Raw genomic sequence first — 23,058 nt, 5'->3', positions numbered from 1 at the left:
TTTGACAATGTAATTCTCTATTTGTGGAACAGCCATGAATAAGCAGAAGGAGGAACTGGGCTGAAGAAAAGAAATTCCTATACATGAAGCGTCCCAACTAATAATTGTGTGACAGGAATTATGTAGGAATAACTGACAGGTAAATGCATTTTGTTTCAGTGTTATGTTTTCTTTTTTGATTGAGCACAGAAGTTAACTTTTAAAAATCGTATTTATAATCAAATCTGTCTGTTCATGTCTATTCAAAATGCTACACCTCAGTAGCTTGGAGTGTGAGTGGGTACAAATCCATGTGTATGCATGAATCCATTTCTCTGATCTTTTTTTTAAAAAAGTGAAAAGAACAAAAGACATCTGCATAATGGAAGCAGACAACATCATATTCAAGTAACAGTGCTATTGTGCACCATAAATTGTAGGACAAAAGAAGTCTCAAAGTCAAGAACCTTTCTTTGGAAGTAAAAGCAAAATGAACAACATCAGCATGGTGTTCCATTAAGAGGAACGCACAAGCAATAGGAAAAGCAAGCCATAAAATAAAGTACTTGGGAAATCCATCCTCAGGTTTTAAATACGCCTCTGCCAAATTACATATGAAATTGGCAATGAGCTGGCTCCAAAGTGAAAGACACTTTTTGCTCATGCATGGAGGAGTCGACAAACTCTGCTGACTCCCCGGTCCACTGCTGCTCCCCATGTCACATCCCAAGCTGTTCCTAAGGATTTTCCAACGCTCAGGAGCACCTTTTCAAGGGCTCGTGGGAGGTGCAGATGGCGGAGGCAAATGGAAAGCCGTTCATGGTTCTTAAGATTCAATCCAATATAGGTACGTAGTTGTGGTAACTAAACAAAACGGTCTCCTGTAACCATACTGGAAATGGGAAATCAAGAGCAGATTTCTGTACCAAGGACTCAAGTCTGGAAAGGGCAGGAGGGAGCCAAGGCTTCTCAGGACACATACCAAAACCCTGGGGAGGAGCCCAACCTGCAAGCCTAGTACCATATGGTCCATTTATGACATTTTAGAAATAAGATGTACTTCTTTAGTAACTCATTATACTGTTCCTATTCATGTGATGAAATGGGGGGAGCACATTCCATGGGGGGGGGGATGTGGCTCAGTGACAGAGCATCTGCTTGATATGCAGAAAATCCCAGGTTTATCTACAGTTAAAAGGCTCAGGTAGTAGGCGATGTGAAAGACCTCTGCCTAAGACTCCAGAGATCTACTGCCAATGTGGGTAGACAATACTGATCATGATGGACCAATGATCTGATTCAGTATAAGGCAGCTTCATGTGTTCATGCATACCTATCTACTGTGTGTGTGTAAAGTGCCGTCAAGTTGCAGCCGACTTATGGCGACCCCTTTTTTGGGGTTTTCAAGGCAAGAGACTAACAGAGATGGTTTCCCAGTGCCTTCCTCTGCACAGCAACCCTGGTATTCCTTGGTGGTCTCCCATCCAAATACTAACCAGGGCTGACCCTGCTTAGCTTCTGAGATCTGACGAGATCAGGCTAGCCTGGGCCATCCAGGTCAAAAATTATGCTTGAACGCTGATTGCATTCTAGTGCAGAAATAAGGAAACCATATTGTTATCTACCAATTTTGGAAAGTAAATAATATTTAAATTTGCCTTTTCTAAATGAAGTGACTAGCATTGAGCATTTACAAGATGTCTGTGTACTCAGTAACCAGCATATTTTTATTTATTTATTTTTCCAATGTAGAACTCTCCTTCTGAAATATAATACAGGAGCAGACAGAAATATTTTTCAATATAGAAGAAAAAGCACACCTCTGGCAGGAGTGTAGATTTTTCTGTGGGAATACAGAGTGATATGAGTTTCCACATTGTACAACATTAAAATTCTTAATGTTTATTGGGGTCTGATTAGATGGCAGCATACTTGTGCTGAATGGTTGAAAAGTCAGCAGAAATAGCTGTTAAGAATAGTTAATTATATCTTTCACCAATAATTTTTGACATTCCGGCTAACGGTAATTAAAATCCACTCATGCACTGAAAGCTTTGAAATGCAAACTGTTTTGAAACAATCGGTTTTGCAGATTTGTTTCTCCTTTTGCAAACAAGAGATTTTTTTTATTACTAAGAGTACTTGTAGGCACATCAGATGCTTTGTAAGAGGAGGGTGTTAGCGTTAATTTACTTCTGCTTCTGGGCCTGCATCCAGCTTCAGATGGTTTTATGAGATCAGCTGATTGCTATGGAAACAGCTACTATGTCATGTTCAGCATTCAATCCAATTTAAAACCAAACACAGAATATGGCCCGGACAAGCCTTGAAAACCTCATCTCCACAACATTATCCTTATAGTAAAGCCTTAAGAATGGAATTATATTTGTTAGCCACCGTTGTTTCAAAAAGAAGAATCACTTTATTCTCACGAACAACATATAGCCTGAAATCCCAGGGGAATTGAAGAGTTGGCCATTAAAACATCTCAGTATGAAGCTAAACATATTGTTTGCATAATGCTGTACACAGCAGAAGAGCTTCAACCACCCATTTAGCAGGCTTGTTGAAATCAACAGGCATTTTTGGATGTCCTGACTCCCACAGTTCTCAAGTCTCCAAAGGTCCTCTGCTTGTTCCCATCCTTCCTTGTAACCATATACAGCTTTTATTTGCCTAGGTCCTGTGTGAATGTTCTGTCCCTTCAGGTCTCTTCCTCCTCCACTGTTTGCCCAGAACTACTCACCCATCTTTCCCAGTTTGCTTGTCAGCAACCTATCCTTTCTTTGGCCATGTGTGGTGTTCTGCACAGTCCTGGCTGATTGCCATCACTTTTCTTCAGTTCTATGCCTACTCCACTCCTTTCCTCCTTAAACTTTTCTCTTTTATTCTTCACTTACTTTTAGGCTATTTCCAGTCCACTTTGAAATCTGCTCTCCTCACAGTCCTTTCCTTTCTACAGTCAACCTAATTCCAGTATGCCTGTTGCTTAGTCTTCCTACATCAGTAGCCCTGTTCCTTATTCCACATAGCTCTCTTCTTCCTCGTCTGTAAAAAAATATACTGGCCTTACACAGTAATTACTTAATTTTCCAACAGTTTGAGCTGTTCCTCAGTGGAACAGGCTTCCTCGGGAGGTGGTAAGCTCTCCTTCCCTGGAGGTTTTTAAGAAGAGGTTAGATGGCCATCTGTCAGCAATGCTTATTCTATGACCTTAAGCAGATGATGAGAGGAAAGGCATCTTGGCCATCTTCTGGACACGGAGTAGGGATCACTGACTGGGGTGTGCGAGGGGGAGGTAGTTGTGAATTTCCTGCATTGTGTAGGGGGTTGGACTAGATGACCCTGGTGGTCCCTTCCAACTCTATGATTCTACTCTATGATTCCAGGTCTCATCTGTTAAAAAAAAATGCTGGTCTTACACAGAAGCTGCCTGCCACCATTCCAGTACCAAATGTACTCTTCAATAGTGTTGTGAATCATGTTAAAGCAACCAAAACTAAGGACTAGTGGAAATATTTCAACAGGCTTCATCAGCTGGACAGTCTGAACACTTCCAGAAGATCCAAAGAGGGGGAAATGTAGGAACTAATGTCACTGAATCAGATAAATTATATATAATAACATCCCCAAGAATCACTCATTGTAGTGCCAAACATTTTAAATAGTAATGTTGGTTCTTCTCGAAAAGTTGTATATACACAAGCAAACACACAAACTTTAAAAATACATAAATAATGGTGCATGCAATAGCTGATGATGGCCACATGTTGACTGTTACGTTTGTTTCACTTTTTCAAATGACAAAATTTAAATAGTATCAACATGGGACTAATTTGCCAGGACTACAAAATGACTTCTATTTAAACTGACACTTCATTGCAGACAGAATTATACAACGAAGTGCAGGAGTGCTGAATTGATGCCAGTGACAAACAAGAAAAACTATTTTAATGGAAATGTGAAACGATTCAAAATCCAGTACATTTCAGTTGTGAAAAATCTAATCAGATTTAGATTAGTCACAACACATTGCACAAGACAGGCTATTCCTACATATGGGGATTGCTTTAAATGGGTGTTCGACATCCTGCCACTTTTGAAAGCTTGAATCAAAGGATGTTTGAGAAGGGAAGATGAATTTTACTACTGCAGATTTTTCATTAAAGCCTGAAATAATAAAAGACCCACAAGGTCCCTGTAGATCAGGGGTGGGGAACGTCAGGCCCGGGGGCCGTTTAAGGCCCGCGAAATCATTTGGTCTGGCCCTTCGTGGGTCCTGGCAGATCTCTAGCTCAGAAGGATCTAAGACTGGTGATCTGCTTCCTCCTGCGGACAGGAATAGCCTCTATTCAAGGCGGATGTAAGTTTGTTTTGCCGAGAAAAGGAACCTTTTTCCCCCTTGAAGAAGAATCGTTAGCTATGGAGCTGCTAGGACCGCCCAAGAATATAGCAGGCTAATTTTTAAGTTGATAATTTTGTATGGCCCACAAATGATGTGATAAATATCCAAATGGCCCTTGGCAGAAAAAAGGTTCCCCACCCCTGCTGTAGATGAATCAACAACATCAGAATAGTAAGCATGAAAAAGAGGGCAATAATGGAGAGAATGAATGACGTTCTGGCAACAATGAGAGACATATACTACCTAAGCTAAGGGTCTCTAACTTCTTTGAGCCTCCGGGCACCTTTGGTATTCTGACACAGATTGGTGGGTACAACCACAAAATGGCTGCTGGAGGTGGAGCCAACCATGAAATGGCAGGGAGTGAGGTTACGCATAACTCTAATAGTAAATCAACATTTCAGGCAGAAGCTCTGTTTAATAGGGTGCCTTTTAAAATGGGCATATTGTTTCAAAGCTTCTCTCTCTCTCTCTCTTTTTTTTTGCTGCATGTGCAAAGCTTACCTTTAGTCACACAGTGAAGATCCTCGTGTTGTGGTGGCGGCAGCTGCCAAAGCAACATGTTTAAAAATCTGCACAGCCAATCACATTTCCAACGGCCAATCAGAAGCCCTGCTGTGCAAAAGCTCCATCAGCCCTGTCCCACTTTCTAAAAATACTCGGTGGGCACCAGGGAAGTTGCTGGCAGACACCATGGCACCCATGGGCACCCCTAATCTAAGCCTAAACTCTCAACAATGTCCTGTGCTGACTTTGTTACCTGGATGGCAGCTTAGCCCCATAGTTGGTTCAAAACATAGTGAACCAGCACAGTGAAAAGGGAGCTGGGGGAGACAAAGAGGCATCAACTACGGTGCGAATCACTTTGCAGAACAAACGTGCTTTGCAGTTGTGCTACCCCTGCTATCTGCCATTTAGGCTAAAAGTGATGCATGGAGGAACAGTCCCAACATCTGGGTAGCTTGCATGATTCAGGCGCACTACAATCAGCACAGGGATGTGGAATGGTATAGTATAGCCTGATCTCATCAGATCTCGGAAGCTAAACAGAGTCAGTACTTGGATGGGAGACCACCAAGGAAGACTGTGCAGAGGACAGCAATGGCAAACTGCCTCTGCTTAATCACTTGACTTGAAAACCCTATGGGGTCTCCATAAGTCGGCTGTGACTTGACAATACTTTCACCCCTGCACAAACACACCATCAGCACACTCCTGCCACTGAAAGCATGAGAATGGGGGGAGGTCTAAGAAATATTGTTATAAGCTATTCTCTAAAACACTGGAGAGCCAGTGTGGTGTAGTGGTTAAGAGCAGCCGACTCTAATCTGGAGAACCGGGTTCGATTCCCCACTCCTCCACATGAAGCCTGCTGGGTGACCTTGGGCCAGGCACAGTTCATTCAGAACTCTCTCAGACCACGTGGAGGCAGGCAATGGCAAACCACCTCCGAACGTCTCCTGCCTTGAAAACTCTATGGCATCAAGTCAGCTGTAACCTGTCGGCACTTTCCACCACCAAAACACTGGTAACCCTTCCTAAATCACCAGCAGGCAACATGTGATACTCCTAACTTGAGGATCGTGCAACAACTTGCCCAAAGCCTTGCCAAACCCCACAACACCCCCAATGAGGCATACAGTGCATTCCTAAGGAGAGTTACTCCAGTCTAAGCCCATTGAAATGAATGAGTTTAGACTGGAGTAACTCTCCTTAGGAATGCACTGATACAGAGCAATATACCTTTCATACAGTCCCTCCACGCAGTACAAAACACAAAATCATGGGACAGTTGAGGACTGAAAGTCTTCTCAGCCCACTGCTCCATCTTGCAACACCAAAAGCTGGTGGCTTTTCATATGATGCTTACAAAGATTTCATCTTTATCAAATGTCTGAAATTTATAACATACACAAGGATTTTTCCCCATAGCACCTTCCCAAATCTCTACTTTTCTCCCTAGCACAAATTAAGAACGCAGCATTGCATTCTCAACTTTGTAGAGCTCTTTGGACTTGAAAGGAGTAACTGACAAAGTCAGTAAACTTAGTTGACAATGATCAAGAATGAACAAGATGTCTCACCTTTATTTCTCAATGTGTCAAGTTGCCATGACTGACATTTTTTTAAATTACCTTATGTTACTCTGTGACACCAGGAGACATATCTTAATCGTCATAGGAAAAAAAGAGTTAAGAACATATCACTGTTCAGCACTGAACCAGAATGATGCTCCCCGTGTCTCATGACAGACACACAGTAGTTCGTTACTTCAAGAATTCAAATCTTTGTACAAAGTATGCAACTGTGTTTTTTAAAAAGCCATGGGCACAATCCAGCCCATACTAAGTACTTTTAAGTGCCACTACCTTCACATGCATAAACCACTCCTACTGAAATCAGTGGGGATGAAAAAGGTTTACCTTTGGCTACATTGTGCACCTTATGTGTACTAGAACAGACACATTGATTCATTTAGAAACAATGAAGGATGGTCAAGTGAGCAGTAACTGAGGCCATTTATGCAGGGTCAATTTTGATGCTCGCTCAATGCTCTTTTTTAAAATGCCTATTCACAGTCCCAATGCAAAAGGAAAAATTTCACACACCGCACTCGCCTGCTCCTACTTTCCTTCCACTCCTTTCTTCCAAATAAAGCATAAAGTCAACTGGTACGTAGAAAGTCACCTTTGTTCCAGTTTAAAAAAGGAACAAGGTTTTCTAACCTGAGCCGAGGTTTATTATCCACCTAATCTGACAATCAAATGTTCCTCCAGGATTCATAATTTGCTTACCATTCAGAACTTAAAGGGACATAGCTTAGACTCATAGAATCTATTTTCCCTTCTCTTATCTTTTCAAAATTTAACATTTTTATACGTCCACCCCCACTTCCAAGTGCTATTTTTTTTCGGGGGGGGGGGGGTTAAGAGAGAAAAGATAAATGCCAGTCAGCCTACATCTTATGAGCAATTTTATCTTATTTCGCCACCGCGTATGCAGGCCAAAGTAACATTTTTTGATAAAGTATATGACTCAGCTGTGGGCTTCTAAGGTACTGTAAAGAGCATGAAATTATTTTAAAATGTTATGAAAAATGTACTGGCACCTTTCTTTTTAGTGTTTTAACAAAAGCTACAGTTTCAATTTCTTTTATTCCAAAATAAACTACTTCTACAAGGGCAACTTCATACCTCAGGAAATGACGGCGAGGAACGGATGGAGACTTTTCAAACACAGCAGAGATTTAGACCGCATCTTTATTTCTTGAAAATATCATTCTAATGCCTCATTCCTAAACACATTCACATGGAGCTGTCATAGTGCTTTTAAGAGCCCAAGCAAAAACAGTAGTTTACTAATCGGAGTGGGGGGGGGGGAGGGTTAGAGATCCACAAATAAGTTTTTTTTTTTTTTAAGTAACCTGGGAGGAGGGTTGCAATAAGCATGCCACCAGCTGTCAAGGGGAAAAACCAAACCCTTATTTTCACCCAGCAGTAAAGGAATAGAACAGCCCAAAAACATAAGGGGAAAACATAAGATTATTAAGGAAATGGGCTGCATCTAGACCAGGGGTGGGGAACCTTTTTTCTGCCAAGGGCCATTTGGGCATTTATAACATTATTCATGGGCCATACAAAATTATCAACTTAAAAATTAGCCTGCTATATTTGGTGAAACATTTAGCCAAGAGGCACCACCGGAGACGGCTCCGAGTGTCTGCCACATAGAGCGACTCGCTTTTGAGCTCTGCTGTCCCCAGCTGGGCCCGAGAGATTCAGGCAGGGCAGCAAACACAAGACGGAGTGAGCGACCCCTGATCTAGACTATCAGTTTCTACTAGTTCCCCCTTCCTGCTGCAGACCCTCCTTCCATGGCATTCCTCTGCACCCCCTATCTCCAAGCAGTAGTGTTTCCTGGATATCAGTGGGCTTGTGTTAGATCCAGACTAAATTTTCCAGTTACCACTGGAAAATTTAGTCTGGGTCCAACCCAGTATCATTTTGCCATTTTCACCCCATATACGAATATCAGTTTACCATTCAGTGTCAATTAGGGATAAAATGACCCAACAACATCACCATCGGAGCATAAACAAAAAAATTACTGGATGGGCAGGAGACAACCAAGGATAACTGGCTTCACTAAGGTTGATGAATATGCTGTGTATGGAGTTGCAGAAGATTAAAAGCAAAGCCTTTCCAGTTTTTTCCCCAGCCTACTCTACCTGACATGGATGGCCAAGGCTTGCCCGATCCTTTCAGATCTCAGAAGCTAAGCAGGGTTGGCTTTGGTTAGTCCTTGGATAGGAGACCACCAAGGAAGTCCATGGTTGCTATGCAGAGACAGGCAACAACAAACCACCCCTGTTTGTCCCATGGGATCACCATAAGTCGGCTGCAACTTGACAACACTTTCCACCAACACTCTACTTTTCAGACACTGATTTTATGGAACTTCCTTCCAACCAATTGTGCTAAACTCCAATTCCACTTCCTAATTCAGCAATCAGAGAGCCATGGCCCAAAGGTGCCCTCCTTAGTGGCATTGCCTGCTCTTCCCAATACCAATCTAAAGGCCAAAAGTATTGTAAAGATATCTGTGGAAACAGAAACTGCTGGCAACCCACTCTGGGAATCAGTCGCAGTCGAAGAACTGGCTCACCTTCCCTCCACCATGCAAACTGGCTCTGCAGGAAACTAGCTGCTGACTAGAGACATTTGCCTTTGAAGCTGGGGTAGAGAGTGGGCTTTGCATGCAGAACATACAAAGCTGAATCACTAATGTCTTCACAAAAACATCTCAGACTGTCTCCACCAGAATTTCCACCAGTCTATGAAGACACTACTGATCTAGATGGCCCAGTGTTCTGACTTAGCAGAAAGCAGCTTTCCCATTAAATGTCAATCGACTGAATGGCAAGGGATTCATCACACTATCAGCGCATTCCTGAGATTCGGCGTGCATGGACGGCGGGGAGGAGGCGCTGCCATGCAGCCTCCTAAAGCCGTTCCCTGCACATATAAACACACAAAAAAGCCTTTTCACCCCATAGAGAAAAGCAGGCACAGCCTCGCTCTTCTCCGGACCGGCACTCATGGGGCGAAAGGGGACAGGAAGCTGCCTAACGGTAGCTCCTCCCCCACCCCGGGAACGCCTTCCGGGACACCAGGATGCCACCTGGGACGCTGGCACAGGCCTTTATGCTGGTGGGAAGCCGGCAGAAGACCTCGTCAGCGTCCCAGGGCGGTGCTGCCGCGATGGCGACTGGCGTCCAGGCCTTCCCACCAGCACTGGGGCCACTAACGCCGGCGCAAGTTGCCCAGATGCCGTCGCAGGGGGCCCGAACACCAGCCCAGTGCCTTCCCGGCCTCCTAAAGGCTTTCGCCCCTCAGGCTCAGGAATGAGCTGTTAATCATACACTTAGAGGCAAGTGTTTACTACCTCTTAAGTAATGTAACAGTGCAATACTCTTTAAAAAGGTAAAGGTCCCCTGTGCAAGCACCAGGTCATTCCTGACCCATGGGGTAACGTCACATCCCGACGTTTCCTAGGCAGACTTTGTTTGCGGGGTGGTTTGCCAGTGCCTTCCCCAGTCATCTTCCCTTTACCCCAGCAAGCTGGGTCCTCATTTTACCGACCTCGGAAGGATGGAAGGCTGAGTCAACCTTGAGCCGACTACCTAAAACCGACTTCCGTCAGGATCGAACTCAGGTCGTGAGCAGAGCTTTTGACTGCAGCACTGCAGCTTACCACTCTGCGCCACAGGGCTCCTCCAATACTCTTTAGTCACTCTTAAAACGCATTTGGCTGTGTTTTGTGTAACCGCCTTTTTAAAGAGTGGCAAAACTCTTTAGTCACTCTTTAAAAAGGCAGTTACACAAAACGCAGCCAAATGCATGAGATCTTGCCATGAATCTCATCAAACAGGTCTCTTGGGGTACTCTAAATGAGTAAAAGACAACGATGCCCTACCTACTTGAAGGAGACATTCCTCTTTGTCTATATAAAGATGTTCTTTCTCATCCTTCATTTAAGGATTTGTGGTGCATTAAACGGATTTCCTCTTTCAAAGAGGGAGAGCTAAACAGAAAGAGGAAATCACTACGCAACTACGAGACGTCTCAGGACATCATCTGATCCCTTCCAAAATGTTTTGCATCCATGTATATGATGCGCTTGGCCACCCTGTACTTAACTTGATTTTTGAAGGCTTATTTGGGGGGGGGGGGAGGATGCTACTTTTACAATCATAATACATATGATGCAGTGCAGAATCTTAAAAACCGGTCACTCGCTTCACGTTATAGCTGCCATGTTTTTCTTTTTTTCAGAGTTATTCATATTCAGCTGTTAATGCCAAAGAAAGGCAAAACTGGTTAGAGAATACCCCACCAACCCTTTACGAGGCACCCAACCCTAAGCATCCAGTGCGTTGTTAAAAACACCCTTGGTAAATGCAAAGACTGCTTTTACGCTCATGTTTAAAAAGTGCATTTTGAATGTGTGGAACTATGAAGCTGATACAAGATAATGCAGAAAACTGGTACATTCCAGTCAATGTAGATTTTAGTCTTGGTGTGGACCGATTTGTGGAAAGAAAAAATGGAAAAAAAATTGAACACAAACTGCCCTTTCCATTGTTTTTCGGCCACAATCCTTGCGCCTTTAGCTGCTCCACCAGAGTAAATGAAGCTATTCTAGTCTCCCCTGAGGATGGCAGTGGTAAATGCTTAACCTCTAATGCTTAATCTGCCATGAGCTCTGCACCTGAACAGGATTAGCCATTATGCTCCTGAAAGAGCTAAAGATCCTGGATCCGACCCAGTTAGGGTTCTTCCTGCAATGAAATAATCAAAGACAGCCTCTGTAATAGAGAGCGGGGGTGAGCAGCACAGACCTCAGGAAATGCTGACTACTGCCCAATGACTGAGAGCCAGTGTGGTGTAGTGGTTAAGAGTGGTGGACTCTAATTTGGAGAACTGGGTTTGATTTCACACTCCTACACATGAGTGGTGGACGCTAATCTGGAGAACTGGGTTGGTTTCCCCACTCCTACACATGAAGCTAGTCGCAGCTCTCTCGGCCCCACTTACCTCACAGGGTGTCTGTTTGTTGTGGGAGGGGAAGGGGAGGTGATTGTAAGCCAGTTTGATTCTCCTTTAAGTGGTAGAGAAAGTCGGCATATAAAAACCAACTCTTCTTCTACTACCGCCCACGCCACTGGAAAGAAGGCTGTTTCAAAGCGTGGTATTCTCTGGCATGAGAAACTCAAGGACTGCCTACCATGGGTGCGACATCAGAGGGACAGAAAGGTTCTCAGGTACAGAGAAGCCTTCAAATGGGGGGGGGGGGAAACACACAAGATATACTGTTCGGTAAGAAACAAGGAATTATGTTCTTTCTCACAAACGGGATAGCATACATGGTTCTCCCTCCCACACTCAAGCCTCACAACAATCCTGTAAAGTAGGTTGTTGGAGCAACTCACCTAATATCACCCTGTGAGCTGCTTCACGGCAAGCAAGGCTTTGAAACCTGGTTTCCCAAGCCCTAGTTAGATGCTAGCCACTGTGTTATACTATACTGTCCAGTCTTGCCAGGAAAAAAAAGAGGCAAAATGATAATAATAAAATTAAAAAGTCTTCCAGCTCAATAGTATTTCATATCTGATCATTCTGAACTGTGTTGCACTTTAGTGTCCACCAACTGTAATTCTGCATCCACTGTTTTTGTGACAGTGACATACAAGCTTCTCTTTACATGCAGCAGTGCTGACTTTGTCTACCCTGATCCAGGATGGAGCTATAGCTCAGTGGTAGAGCAGCTGCTCGACATGTAGAAGATCCCAGATTCAATCCCTAGAATCTCCAGTAAAAAAAAAGAATCTCTGCCTGAGACTCTGAAAAGCCACTCCAAGCCAGAGTAGGCAATACTTATCTTGAGAGACCAACAGTCTGACTCAGCATAAAGCAGCTTCATATATGCATTTCACCCACAGAATAGATACCGTTTTAAACTACACATGTAAAGGCTGAACAGATCTTACATGCTGTCTGTAGATAATAGTTGCATGAAGTAGTATGGACCAATAATGCATTCAGTTCACAAAGATATGAAATCAGCAAGAACAGAAATCAAATGAAAGGATGTTCAAACCAGGTAAGCCAGAGTATTCAAGGGGTTTATATCAAATATAATAAAAGCAATATGTTGTGCTGGATCTAGAGCAAATTCCTGGAGAGTATAAGTAATATGCAGTGCATTACTCAGAACACTGTCCTGGGAATAAGTCCCGTTGAATACACCTGAGTTGAAGTCTGAGTAGATCTGCTAAGGACGTCACTGATAGTGTACTATGTACTTGAAGATACACACATTTTATTAGATAGTACCAAAGTAAGTTAATTTAAGCAGCCCTAACAGTCCAGCCCAGTTTGATGTCATCAGAGCTTGGAAGCTAATTCTTGGATGGAAGATCACCAAGGAGGACTGGGGCTGCAATGTAGAGGAAGGCAATGGCAAACCACATCCGCTTATCTCTTGCCTCGAAAACCCCATGAGGTGGAACTTCATGGGATCCCCATGAGTCAGTTGCGACTCGATGGAACACTTAACCTTTTAAATTAAGTTTACAAGAGACAACAGGAGCATAATGACTAATCATGATGGCCAACCAAAATATCAAAGGGGAGTGTGTGAAATCCTTTGTTGAAATGAAGCTAATCTAGAAGTCTGGTAACCTGATCAAAAAGCATAGTAAGATTCGTCTTCCAGGGATTTATTATTGACAAATCCCATGCTGGATTCTATTTATCACTGCATTGTTTTCAAGATTTTGTAGACTGATTATAGTCAATTCTTCCCTAATCCTGAAGTCAGAGTGACCAGCCTGTAGTTTCACTGATTCTTTCCCGCCCATCCTTATTTGAAAACTAGAACAATCTAGTCCATCTCCAGTCAGGTGCCAGTCTTGTAGTCCATCCGTCTAGTCCATCTCCAGTTTTCAAAGATTTCTCAAAGATGAGACAGATGTTCTAGTGGTGTGTCAGCCATTTTTTTTAGCACTTTAGGTTATAATTCATTCAGCCTAGAAGACCTGAAGTCATTTAATTAAGCTAGGTATTCTTTGACCAACTCCTCTTCAAGGTTGAGCTGCAATCCTGTCCACTCACATCTGAGGCTGCTTTTGCTAGGCTGTACCCCCCTTGGGGAGGGCCCAGGGTTAGAAACTGGACCATGTGCTTTAAAGATCTTTAGCAGCTTTATCTGTTCCACTCATCTGCTAAACACATCATCATAATAACACAGTACCCTGACAGATGGAATCTGCACAAAGATTTTTTTAAAAAACAGAACAATTTATCGCAACACACATGGAGTGAAATTCATGCTACACAATACTGAATATTAAAATGGGCAGGCTAAATAACCTTATGACTTCATGTGCTCCTCTGGATGGTTTGGAGTATGTGACTGTCAAAAATCCAAGGACTTTTGACACTATTCAGGCATGCAAAATGGTAACAGAGAAAGTAAAGGTCTAGGAAACCTGTTCTGTAGAAGTAGGACCAGGTGTTGGTGTTCTTGCACAGAACAGGATCCTTACACTGTAAGTAATTCATGCTGTAATCTCAAAATGATTTCCTTTTAATTATGTCTCTTTCCAAATAATGAAATGCAGTTTGACTGCAGTGGACTCAAAAGGGAGTAACTCTGTTTAGGACTGCACTGTAATGGGTGCAGTTCCAGGAGTGGAAATATATTTGGCACGGTTGTGTAGGCCTACAGACATCTTAAATATGCTGTAGATATCAAGTCCATACAAATTCAGGGCAGAGTCTTAAAAATTTAATACTGATACCAAGCAGGATTTTGGAACTCCAATACATCCATATTTGGGTGTGTGTGTGTTAAAAAAAAGAGAAGTCTGAAATACAAATAGTCCAAAGAAATCCTGCTTTTCTGTGTACATAATACACAGCATTTGAATTACAATATAGTCAGATTCACTCACATGAGGTAGAGGATTCAAAAAATGAATAAATTAAAAAGCAGGCATGCAGAATGGTGACAGAAGAGTTCTCAGATAAAATGAGGGGGGAATCACAAACTCACCGATCCATTGTTTGGCTGAGGTGGAAAAAGCAAACACTGTTAGGCTGTATCAAAAGAGAATTTCCGCACAAACCAAATCTGAACCTTCAAAGAGTCACACTGAACTCCAGTCTAAATGGGCTCCCAGTGGAAGACCATTTGTTCTTATGATCCTGTAACACAATTTGTTTTTGCCTGCTTCAATATACTTTCACAATTACAAGCCATTTGCAGATTGTAACTATTCTGCTTCTCATTTCTGCTGCAGCCCACCCCAATTTTGTTTCCGAGTGTCAGTACACACACCCTCAGGAACAGAACAGGGGTTAAGTGGGGTTCTCTAGCGAGAGGGGGGAAAGCAGTGGAAATCACCACTTCTTCTTCTGTATAAGGAATGCTGTTGCGTTGGAGGACCTTTCGCCCCGGGAACACGCCGTTTTGCAAGTGTCGAGTGACGCTTGCAAAATAGGTGGCGTGGCCCTGTGGAACTCAATGGGGGAGTCTCACAGGGATTTTTTAAAAGTGGGGTTTTTAATTTCATTTACGGCCAGGGAAGCTTCTCAGGAGGCAGCGCGGCTACTGTCCCCAGCCGTCAAACAACTACCCCCCCTTAGGATTGGGCTGCCCTGCATTTTTATTGACTGTAATAAATGTAGTATTGCCCGAGACAAATGGATTAGAGTTTACTTTCAAAAATGGACTTCCACTTCAAGCTGGAGATTGTAGCTAAATTGCAAGCTAGTGTCGACCCTCATGTGACTCTTGCAGTGATAAAAAAATTTGTCTATGGAATTTAATAATGATATCCTATAAAGTAAATACTGTATTTATAATTGTGTATCTTTCTCTATTTGCTTATGACCAATTGGTCTGTGAGCATTAATAAACTGAATGGAATAGGGAAAATGTCATTATTTTCGTGGGCGGTTCATAATCTGGATCATCTGGGAATATAGGAAGGAGGACTCTTACTAGCGCTATTAGACAGCTAGAAAGAAGAGATTTCTCATTTCTCCCAAATGAGCTACCATTCTAACATCTGTAAGAGTCACCATGGCTGAAACTTCATAGGTAACTAGAGGGAATAATAGGAGAACTTAGTCATGACGCATTTGCAAAATTACATTATATACTACCACTAGTAGCATTTCAGCACCTGCTGTATTCATTTAGAATCTTATTCAAGTTACTTACTGGACATAAATGAAATGTGCGTGCATTTTTTAATATATTTGGGATTAATCTTCAACACATATAGGAAAGCTTGCAAATATGAGGACGGGGCTATGGCTCAGTGGTAGAGTTTCTGCTTGGCATGCAGAAGGTCCCAGGTTCAATCCCCGGCATCTCCAGTTAAAGGGACTAGGCAAGTAGGTGATGTGAAAGACTTCTGCCTGAGACCCTAGAGCAGTGATGGCGAACCTTTTAGTGACCAAGTGCCCAAACTGCAACCCAAAACCCACTTATTTATCGCAAAGTGCCAACACGGCAATTTGCCCCCGCTGCCCAGCTGGGCGGCGCAGAGTCGGGGGAAGGGGGGGGCTTTGAACTGCTCCACGCAGAGATCTCCTACTATTATTACCTGGAGGTTGGCAACCCTAAGCATATAACAGCCGTGCAATACCCAACAATGTGGGGCTGCTGCTCCGCTGTATCCAAGTATAGCACACCCTCAAGTTAGTGTGTGCCCTAGAATTGCACTTAAAACGCCATGGTAGGGTTACCAACCTCCAGGTGGCAAGTCTAGGAAATAAATGGAAAAGAACACCTATGCTGCAAAAATGTGTGTCACAACCCAAGATACAGCACAAGGCTCTACTGCTTACAGCAACTGTGAACACAAGTATAAATACCAAAAAAGCGTGCACTTGTTTCAAATAGTATTGTTTAGTAACAATATACACTTTTCAGTACATGAATTACAATGGCAATAAATATTCCTATGTCAATATAATATTATTACAATACAAAGCCACAATACATGAACAACTTAGAATTAAATAGAACAGCTATAGTAAATGTGTCTTCATCCCATGCAAGTGTATTAAAGTCTCCCAACAGAATTAATCCAGCAATAGCAGCCTAAGATGGTAACAGGCATACACAAAAAGCAATAAGCACAATTAAATAAGCAATATCAGCCAAGATAGTTGAATAACAAGCATGCACAAGAAGCAGTAAGCACAAAGTTAGAAGGAGGGGGGGGAAGGGAAACAGGAGCTCCCTTTCTGTGCTTGCAAGTAATGAGCCAAACGGTTCTGTAGATGTTAAATCCTCTCTGTGACGAACACACTGAAGCCTGTGTCAGTCTAGGGGCGGTGGGAAGGCAGCAAGGTCTCAATGGAAATTAATAATGAGGGAACACTTACTAGTCCTTCTGAATTAAAAAAATAAATGTGAGTGCTCTGTGCATGCTGTAGACGCGAGCTCCGTTTCGCCTGCTGTGGAGCAGGGAGAAGGAAGTATGTGATGACGTCAGCTACAGGACGAAGAGATCTCCCGCAAAGTAATTTGCAATGAGACAATAGCTAGCAAAGCTGCGGCTGGCAATAAAGATTGTAAAGTTAATGATGGCAATTAAGCTGAAAAGGGGAGAAGGCACCTTCAAAGGAAGGTAGAAACGCCTGGAGGAAGCAGCTACTCATCCGAAGGCAGCCTGCCAGTAAAGATGAATAACAATCCCGGTGTGGCCGGGAGCCCCAGGAGTCCGGGGAAGGGGAGGCTTTGAACTGCTCGGGGCAGCACGGAGCAGTTCAAAGCCCCGCCGAGCTGGGCGGTCCGGAGTCGGGGGAAGGGGGGGGGCTTCTTGACTTACCAGCGCGTGCCCACAGACAGGGCTCCGCGTGCCAAGTCCGGCACGCGTGCCATAGGTTCGCCAACACGGCCCTAGAGAGTCATTGCCGGTCTGAGTAGACAATACTGACTTTGGTGGACCAAGGGTCTGATTTGTTTGGGATACTTTTTAGTTTATTCAGTTTGAGGATGCAAACAGGATCCTAGGACGTTCGATGCCTACCACCTGCTTTTATAACCCTTGCCCTTCCTGGCTGTTTAAATCTGCTGAGGGGGGATGCTGGCTGATTGGGTCTGAGAAGTAGTTAAGGCCGCCTCGAGAGAGGGGTGGTTGCTTCAGCCCTGAAACAAAGTGCAGTGCATGTATTCCTAAAGAAACTTACCGCGGACCCAGAAGTGTTGAATAATTATTGACTAGTCTGGAATGTACCATCCTTAAGAATGTGACTGACACATGGTGGCTGAACAACTCCAGGGCTTTCTGGATGAAGTGTACTCTTTGGATTCTTTCCAGTCTGGCTTCAGGCCTAGATATGGGCCTAAAACAGCCTTGGTCACCCAGGTGGATGACCTGTGCTAGGAGACGGATAATGGGAGTGTGACCCTACTCCTGCACCTCTCAAGGGCTTTCAATACCATCATTCATAGTATCCTTCTGGATCACCTTTTGGAGTTGGGACTGGGAGGTACCATTTTGTGGTGGTTTAGATCCTATATGGAAAGTAGGTTTCAGAAGGTGGTGCTGGAGGGCTGCTACTCAACTCCTTGACCTTTAACCTATGGAATCTTAAGAACACAAGAACATAAGAAGAGCCATGCTGGATCAGACCAAGGTCCATCAAGTCCAGCAGTCTGTTCACACAGAGGCCAATCAGGTGCCTCTAGGAAGCAGGTTCCATGACTTCCTCCATGCTCTTTAACAATATACATGAAATCACTGGGTGAGATCATCTGGAGATTTGGGCTGGGCTGTCATCAATATGCAGATGACATTCAGATTTATGTTGGGCTCCCAGTTGATCCCACAGAGGTTGTAGAACTGGTGCCTGGAGGCAGTTTTGAGGTGGATACACTGAAGCTTAATCCTGACAAGAGAGAAATGCCACTGTGAGTGGAAGGACTGATCTGGGAAGGTGTCTCCTGTACTGGTCAGGCTTGCACTATCCCTGACACAGCAGATTGGCAACTTGGGGGGGGGGGTGCTGTGGCAGCCTGTCTTACTGGTGGATAAGCAGGTGGCAGCTATAACCAGGAGTGCTTTTTACCAGCGTCAAAAAGATCTGGCCACTACAGTGCATACGTGGAAGAAAAAAGGAGGGAAATAAAACCCAACCTAAAAACAAAAGCTGGGTACCCAAGGTTGGGTGAAAGGAAAATATATATAAGCCTATGTATAAATACTGAAAGTATAATTTATTAGAAGCGCTATATAAAAGTAAAAATTATTTAAAAGCATTAAAATAGCACAATGGCATTTCCTGAGGTTGATAACTATAACCACATACCAAACACGTGTCGGCCTATGGGGCCTTCATCAGTGGTTAATTAAAACCCTTTGTAAACCTGCACACATTTACAGAAATACATTAATGAATACAAATACAAACAATTCAAACCCAACCAGGCATGTGTATATGTTGTAAATTCTATTCTCAATTACTCAAACGTCTGGTATAATAGGTTCTTGTTGTAATACTGGTTAGTATAAATCTCTCAAATACTATGTGTGCAGGTATCAGCCTAGTAAAGCACAGGGAAACTGATAACTAGGAGGCAGCTAAAAGTATGTTGATTGGAGAGTAGGAAGAAGAGAAGGAAGCAGGAAAGGGGGGATCTTCTGGTGGCTACCAAGGGGAGGGAGACAAAGTGTGATGCCCTCTGCAAGTTCTTGCAGGTGCCCCATTTGTTCATACAGAAATGTTGTCATATGGGAAGCATTGCTATGAATAACCAGAGAATATCAGAAAGGTTGCCCAAAGCAGCTATTAAATGCTTTATGGATAATTTCTAAGAGAATATATGAACACCTCAGAGGTCCATATCTACAGGTGCTTTAAAGCAAGTTGAAAAGAAGCTCTTCTACACAGAATAAGTTGCTAATCATTAATTTTGAAACGTCTCATGCCAAACATTTGCTACTTCTGTTAACACACTAATAACTCACTCCTAATCATGTTCAGTTGGAAGTAAATATCTTTGATTTCTGTGGGATGTTGTCCTATGCTTAAGATTTCAGCCTTGGTCCTTAGTGCCACAATGATCAAAACCCACAATGTTATCACAAATTATGGCCATTTTATTCCAACACTGCAGTTATGTTTTAAACAAGTGTTTCAAAAGGTAATATTATAACATGGTTCTACTAGGGAGCAGCCTGCCACCATTTTCCCAACACACAAATTTGCAAATCAATGGTAAATTATAATATTTACCTTATTAAAATATATACCTACACACTGTTAAAGTGCACAGCTAAAAAGATTTTGGGAAACAAACAGAGTCAAAATCTTCATCAAGAACATTTAAACGAAAATAGAACATGGCTCGTCCAAGTAAATACATCACTTGGTTTCTCTATACTCACTTAACCCATAGCTGACAATTGGCAACTGGCTGTACAATTCTAAGCACAGTTCAGGTTGAAGCCAATAGGCTAACAAGGGTATAACTGTTTAGGATTGCACTGTGAAGGTATGAACTCACTCCACTGAACAGCATTGTATTCCACGCAAGGAGCCATAAAAACTCTATTTATGGCATGTTATCTGAGATAACCCATTCACAGATACAAACCAACAAGTTCAAGAACATACAAACCAGTTCTGAAATCATTTAGTTTGATGTGTTTAAGTCAGCAATGTGAAATTTCCTATTCAAATTTAAATATTTTCAATATTTAAATAATGTTAGCAAAATCAGGCAAATATTCCATGTACAAGCTTGGGGCATGCACAAGCGCTGAGGTCTGTTCATGCTTTGTACATTTAGCCCATCTAACATAATTGATTTACAGCACATCAGCTCGACAATTATAGAGACTATTAGCCCATTCCTAAAGGGGGGGGAGGACAAATGCCCATAGGAGCCGGCGTCACCCCGTGCCGGCATAAGTGCCTACTTAACCTATCATAAAGGGCACTTATGCCATCATGGGTGGCATCCATGCCAGAGCAAGGCGCAGTGGCGTGGGGTTCAGGTGCAGCGCTGCTTTCTGGCAGCGTTCCAATGGTGCACATCCTCGTGCTGGCATCCTGGAGGCATTCCCGGAGGCGGAGCTGCCCTTAGGCAGCTTCCTAACCCCTTTCGCCCCAGGACTGCCCCTTCGCGCTGTGGCGTTGCTATGCCCTCTTTTTTGGTGGTGCAGCCTCGCTGCAGTCAATGGGGCATTTTCTTTTTATTTATTTTAAAAACATTTTAAAAAAATTTCTGCAGCCAGGAAACCTCTGAGGGGTGGCAAAGCTGTGCCACTCCTGGCCGCCGCGGATCAACCCCCCTCCTCAGGATCGTGCTGTATATTAACATATGTAGGGTGGGAAATTTACAGCACTGAAAAATACAGCACTGGAAAATTCTGTTGACAATTTTCCACCCACATTCCAATTTTAGTCAGGATCAAGATGAGCATGACTTGCAGTGTAGTCCAAGCCCACTGAAATCAGTCGTCCACTTAGACTGGAATAATTTTGTGTAAGACTGCACTGCCAAACTAGGATGCATTCTTCATACACTCTAATCAAATGTGTACCACACAAAACAACATTAAGTTTTATTGCTGTTGTCCAGTTGTTCTTAGCATGAATGATGATAGCTCTCAGATGAGTTGCCTGAACTGAAGTCTTAAAGGGCTTACGATGGAAGCTCTACAAACTCAACCTGATAAATAAAGGGAGGTGTTTATTTTAATCTGTATTTTCATTGTGTTTAACTGGTTGTAATTACATCCCTGCCTTGCAAATTAAGATCGAACAATGACACTGGTATGCACAATCAAGCTGTTATTCTAAATTCCAAAATTTAAAAAAGGATTGACCCAGTGATCTACTCAAAGAGAATGTGTGGAGATGAACAGTATATCCACTGTCAGCATTCATATTGTTCCACTAGCAGGAGAAGCTGTGCATGTCAACTATTTGATTCTGGCCTTTTGAAGCTGATGCCTTACTACAATTGGGGGGTGGGGGAAATCAGCCCCTATAATGGAAAAACGTGGGGGAGAAGGGTTGCTTTTAGTACAACATTTTTAAGACTCTGCTCCTTCAGGCAACAACCAATCTTTAGGCCCTAAGTGTATGAACTTGGGAAACAGTCAACGAATCAGGAGATTATCACAGGTCCAACCAAAGTCCTTGCATAAGCCTGACCTTTGTGTCAACGCTCCGAACTGTACAGACACTGTACTGGGGGCAATGATAGCGGCGGACGGTTTTCAAGCTAGTTACCGTTCCAATCAAGAAATGTTCAATGATAAGGCTATGTTGTATAGCTGTCATAAATGTATGTGGTGTGGATCTGTACCTTGGGAAACACATACAGTTCCTCAGCAGAGTCCTTAACAATTCATGGAGAATACACAGGTGGAAATGGGCCTTCTAAGTCACTTCATAACACTGAGGCGTTACCCCAAGACTGCAAGTTTAGGCACAGTTTCTTAGGAGCATGACTCTTAGGAGCATTGCTTGAGAGGAAGATCTTAAGTAGCGACCCTGTCTATACGAAGGAGGCAGTTTCAGGAAGGCTCTTTTAAGCAGAGGCTAGATGGCCATCTGTCAGCAATGCTGATTCTATGACCTTAGGCAGTTCTTGAGCGGAAGGGCATCTTGGCCATTTTCTGGGCATGGAGTAGGGGTCACTGGGGGTGGGAGGTAGTGGCGAATTTCCTGCATTGTGCAGGGGGTTGGACCAAATGACCCCGGCGGGGCCTTCCAACTCTATGGCCATTTATTCATGGAAGGTTTTGCTTGGATTTGCCACTCTTTAGATGCACTCCCCCCACCCAGCCATATTCTCAAAACTCAACAATAAGCCGCCCTGCAGAGTTTTGAGAATTCAGATGGGGGAAATGTGCATCTAGAGAGTGGCAAATCCAAGGCACAACCTTCCATGAATAAATGGCCTATGATTCTGAGTATCCGGGCAGCTCTCGGCAATGCAGCCCAACACAAACCAAGCCCCAGAGCCTAATTCCAATCCTGGGCACACGCGAGCCGACAATGCACTGGGGGAGGGGACTTTGGACCCGTTTCCAGAGCCCAACCGCTCCCAACGTCTCTGGGCAACGGGACTTCCGGGTCCGAGGGCGTGATGCCTAACGCGCAGGCCGGGCGGGGGGAGGGGACACGGACACCGTCCGCCCATTCAAAAGCTTTGCACGTTGACAGGTTCTCCACGACCCCGCGGCAAGCAGGCGAGGCGGCCCCCAAGGCCGTGTCCCAGGCCGGCCCCACTCCGCTCTCCCACTTACCTTGGCAGCCATGCTTTACCTCACGCAGCCAGCCCCTTTTTCCCCGGCCAGGCCAGCGGCGGCGAGCGGCGTCCTCCTCGCGCGCGCTCCAACCAATCAGCCGAGAGGGAGGGCCTGAGCCGGCCGCTCATTGGCCGAGCGCGAACCCGGGGCCCAGCTGGAGCGCGCGTGCTCCGCCCGCCGGCCTCTGGCCAGCCCGGGTGGGGGGGGGGAGCTCGTGCCGTCCCTCCGTCCCGGGGCAAAGCCGCGCGAGGCGGTGTTTTTCCAGCACGCTTTGACCTGCTGGTGGCTTGGGAAATTGGCGCGGCGTTTTATGCAGTTG

General features: G+C 43.9%; 1 protein-coding gene across 1 annotated transcript in view; it reads right to left on the bottom strand.

Annotated features, from left to right (window-relative positions):
* SLC25A13 (solute carrier family 25 member 13) overlaps positions 1 to 22,774 on the bottom strand; it is a 130,177-nt gene extending 107,403 nt beyond the window's left edge. The window contains exons 1-2 of the mRNA XM_056857306.1: positions 22,737 to 22,774; positions 14,504 to 14,518 (exon numbers count right to left, since the gene is read on the bottom strand). Coding sequence (XP_056713284.1) covers positions 14,504 to 14,518; positions 22,737 to 22,748 — 27 coding nt within the window. The 5' untranslated portion in view covers positions 22,749 to 22,774. The remainder of the gene's footprint in view (positions 1 to 14,503; positions 14,519 to 22,736) is intronic.
* Positions 22,775 to 23,058: the final 284 nt, after the last annotated feature.

This window comes from Euleptes europaea, chromosome 11 (genome assembly GCF_029931775.1).
Source record: "Euleptes europaea isolate rEulEur1 chromosome 11, rEulEur1.hap1, whole genome shotgun sequence".
NCBI classification, from domain to species: domain Eukaryota; kingdom Metazoa; phylum Chordata; class Lepidosauria; order Squamata; family Sphaerodactylidae; genus Euleptes; species Euleptes europaea.
This window is presented reverse-complemented; position numbering and strand designations above follow the sequence as displayed.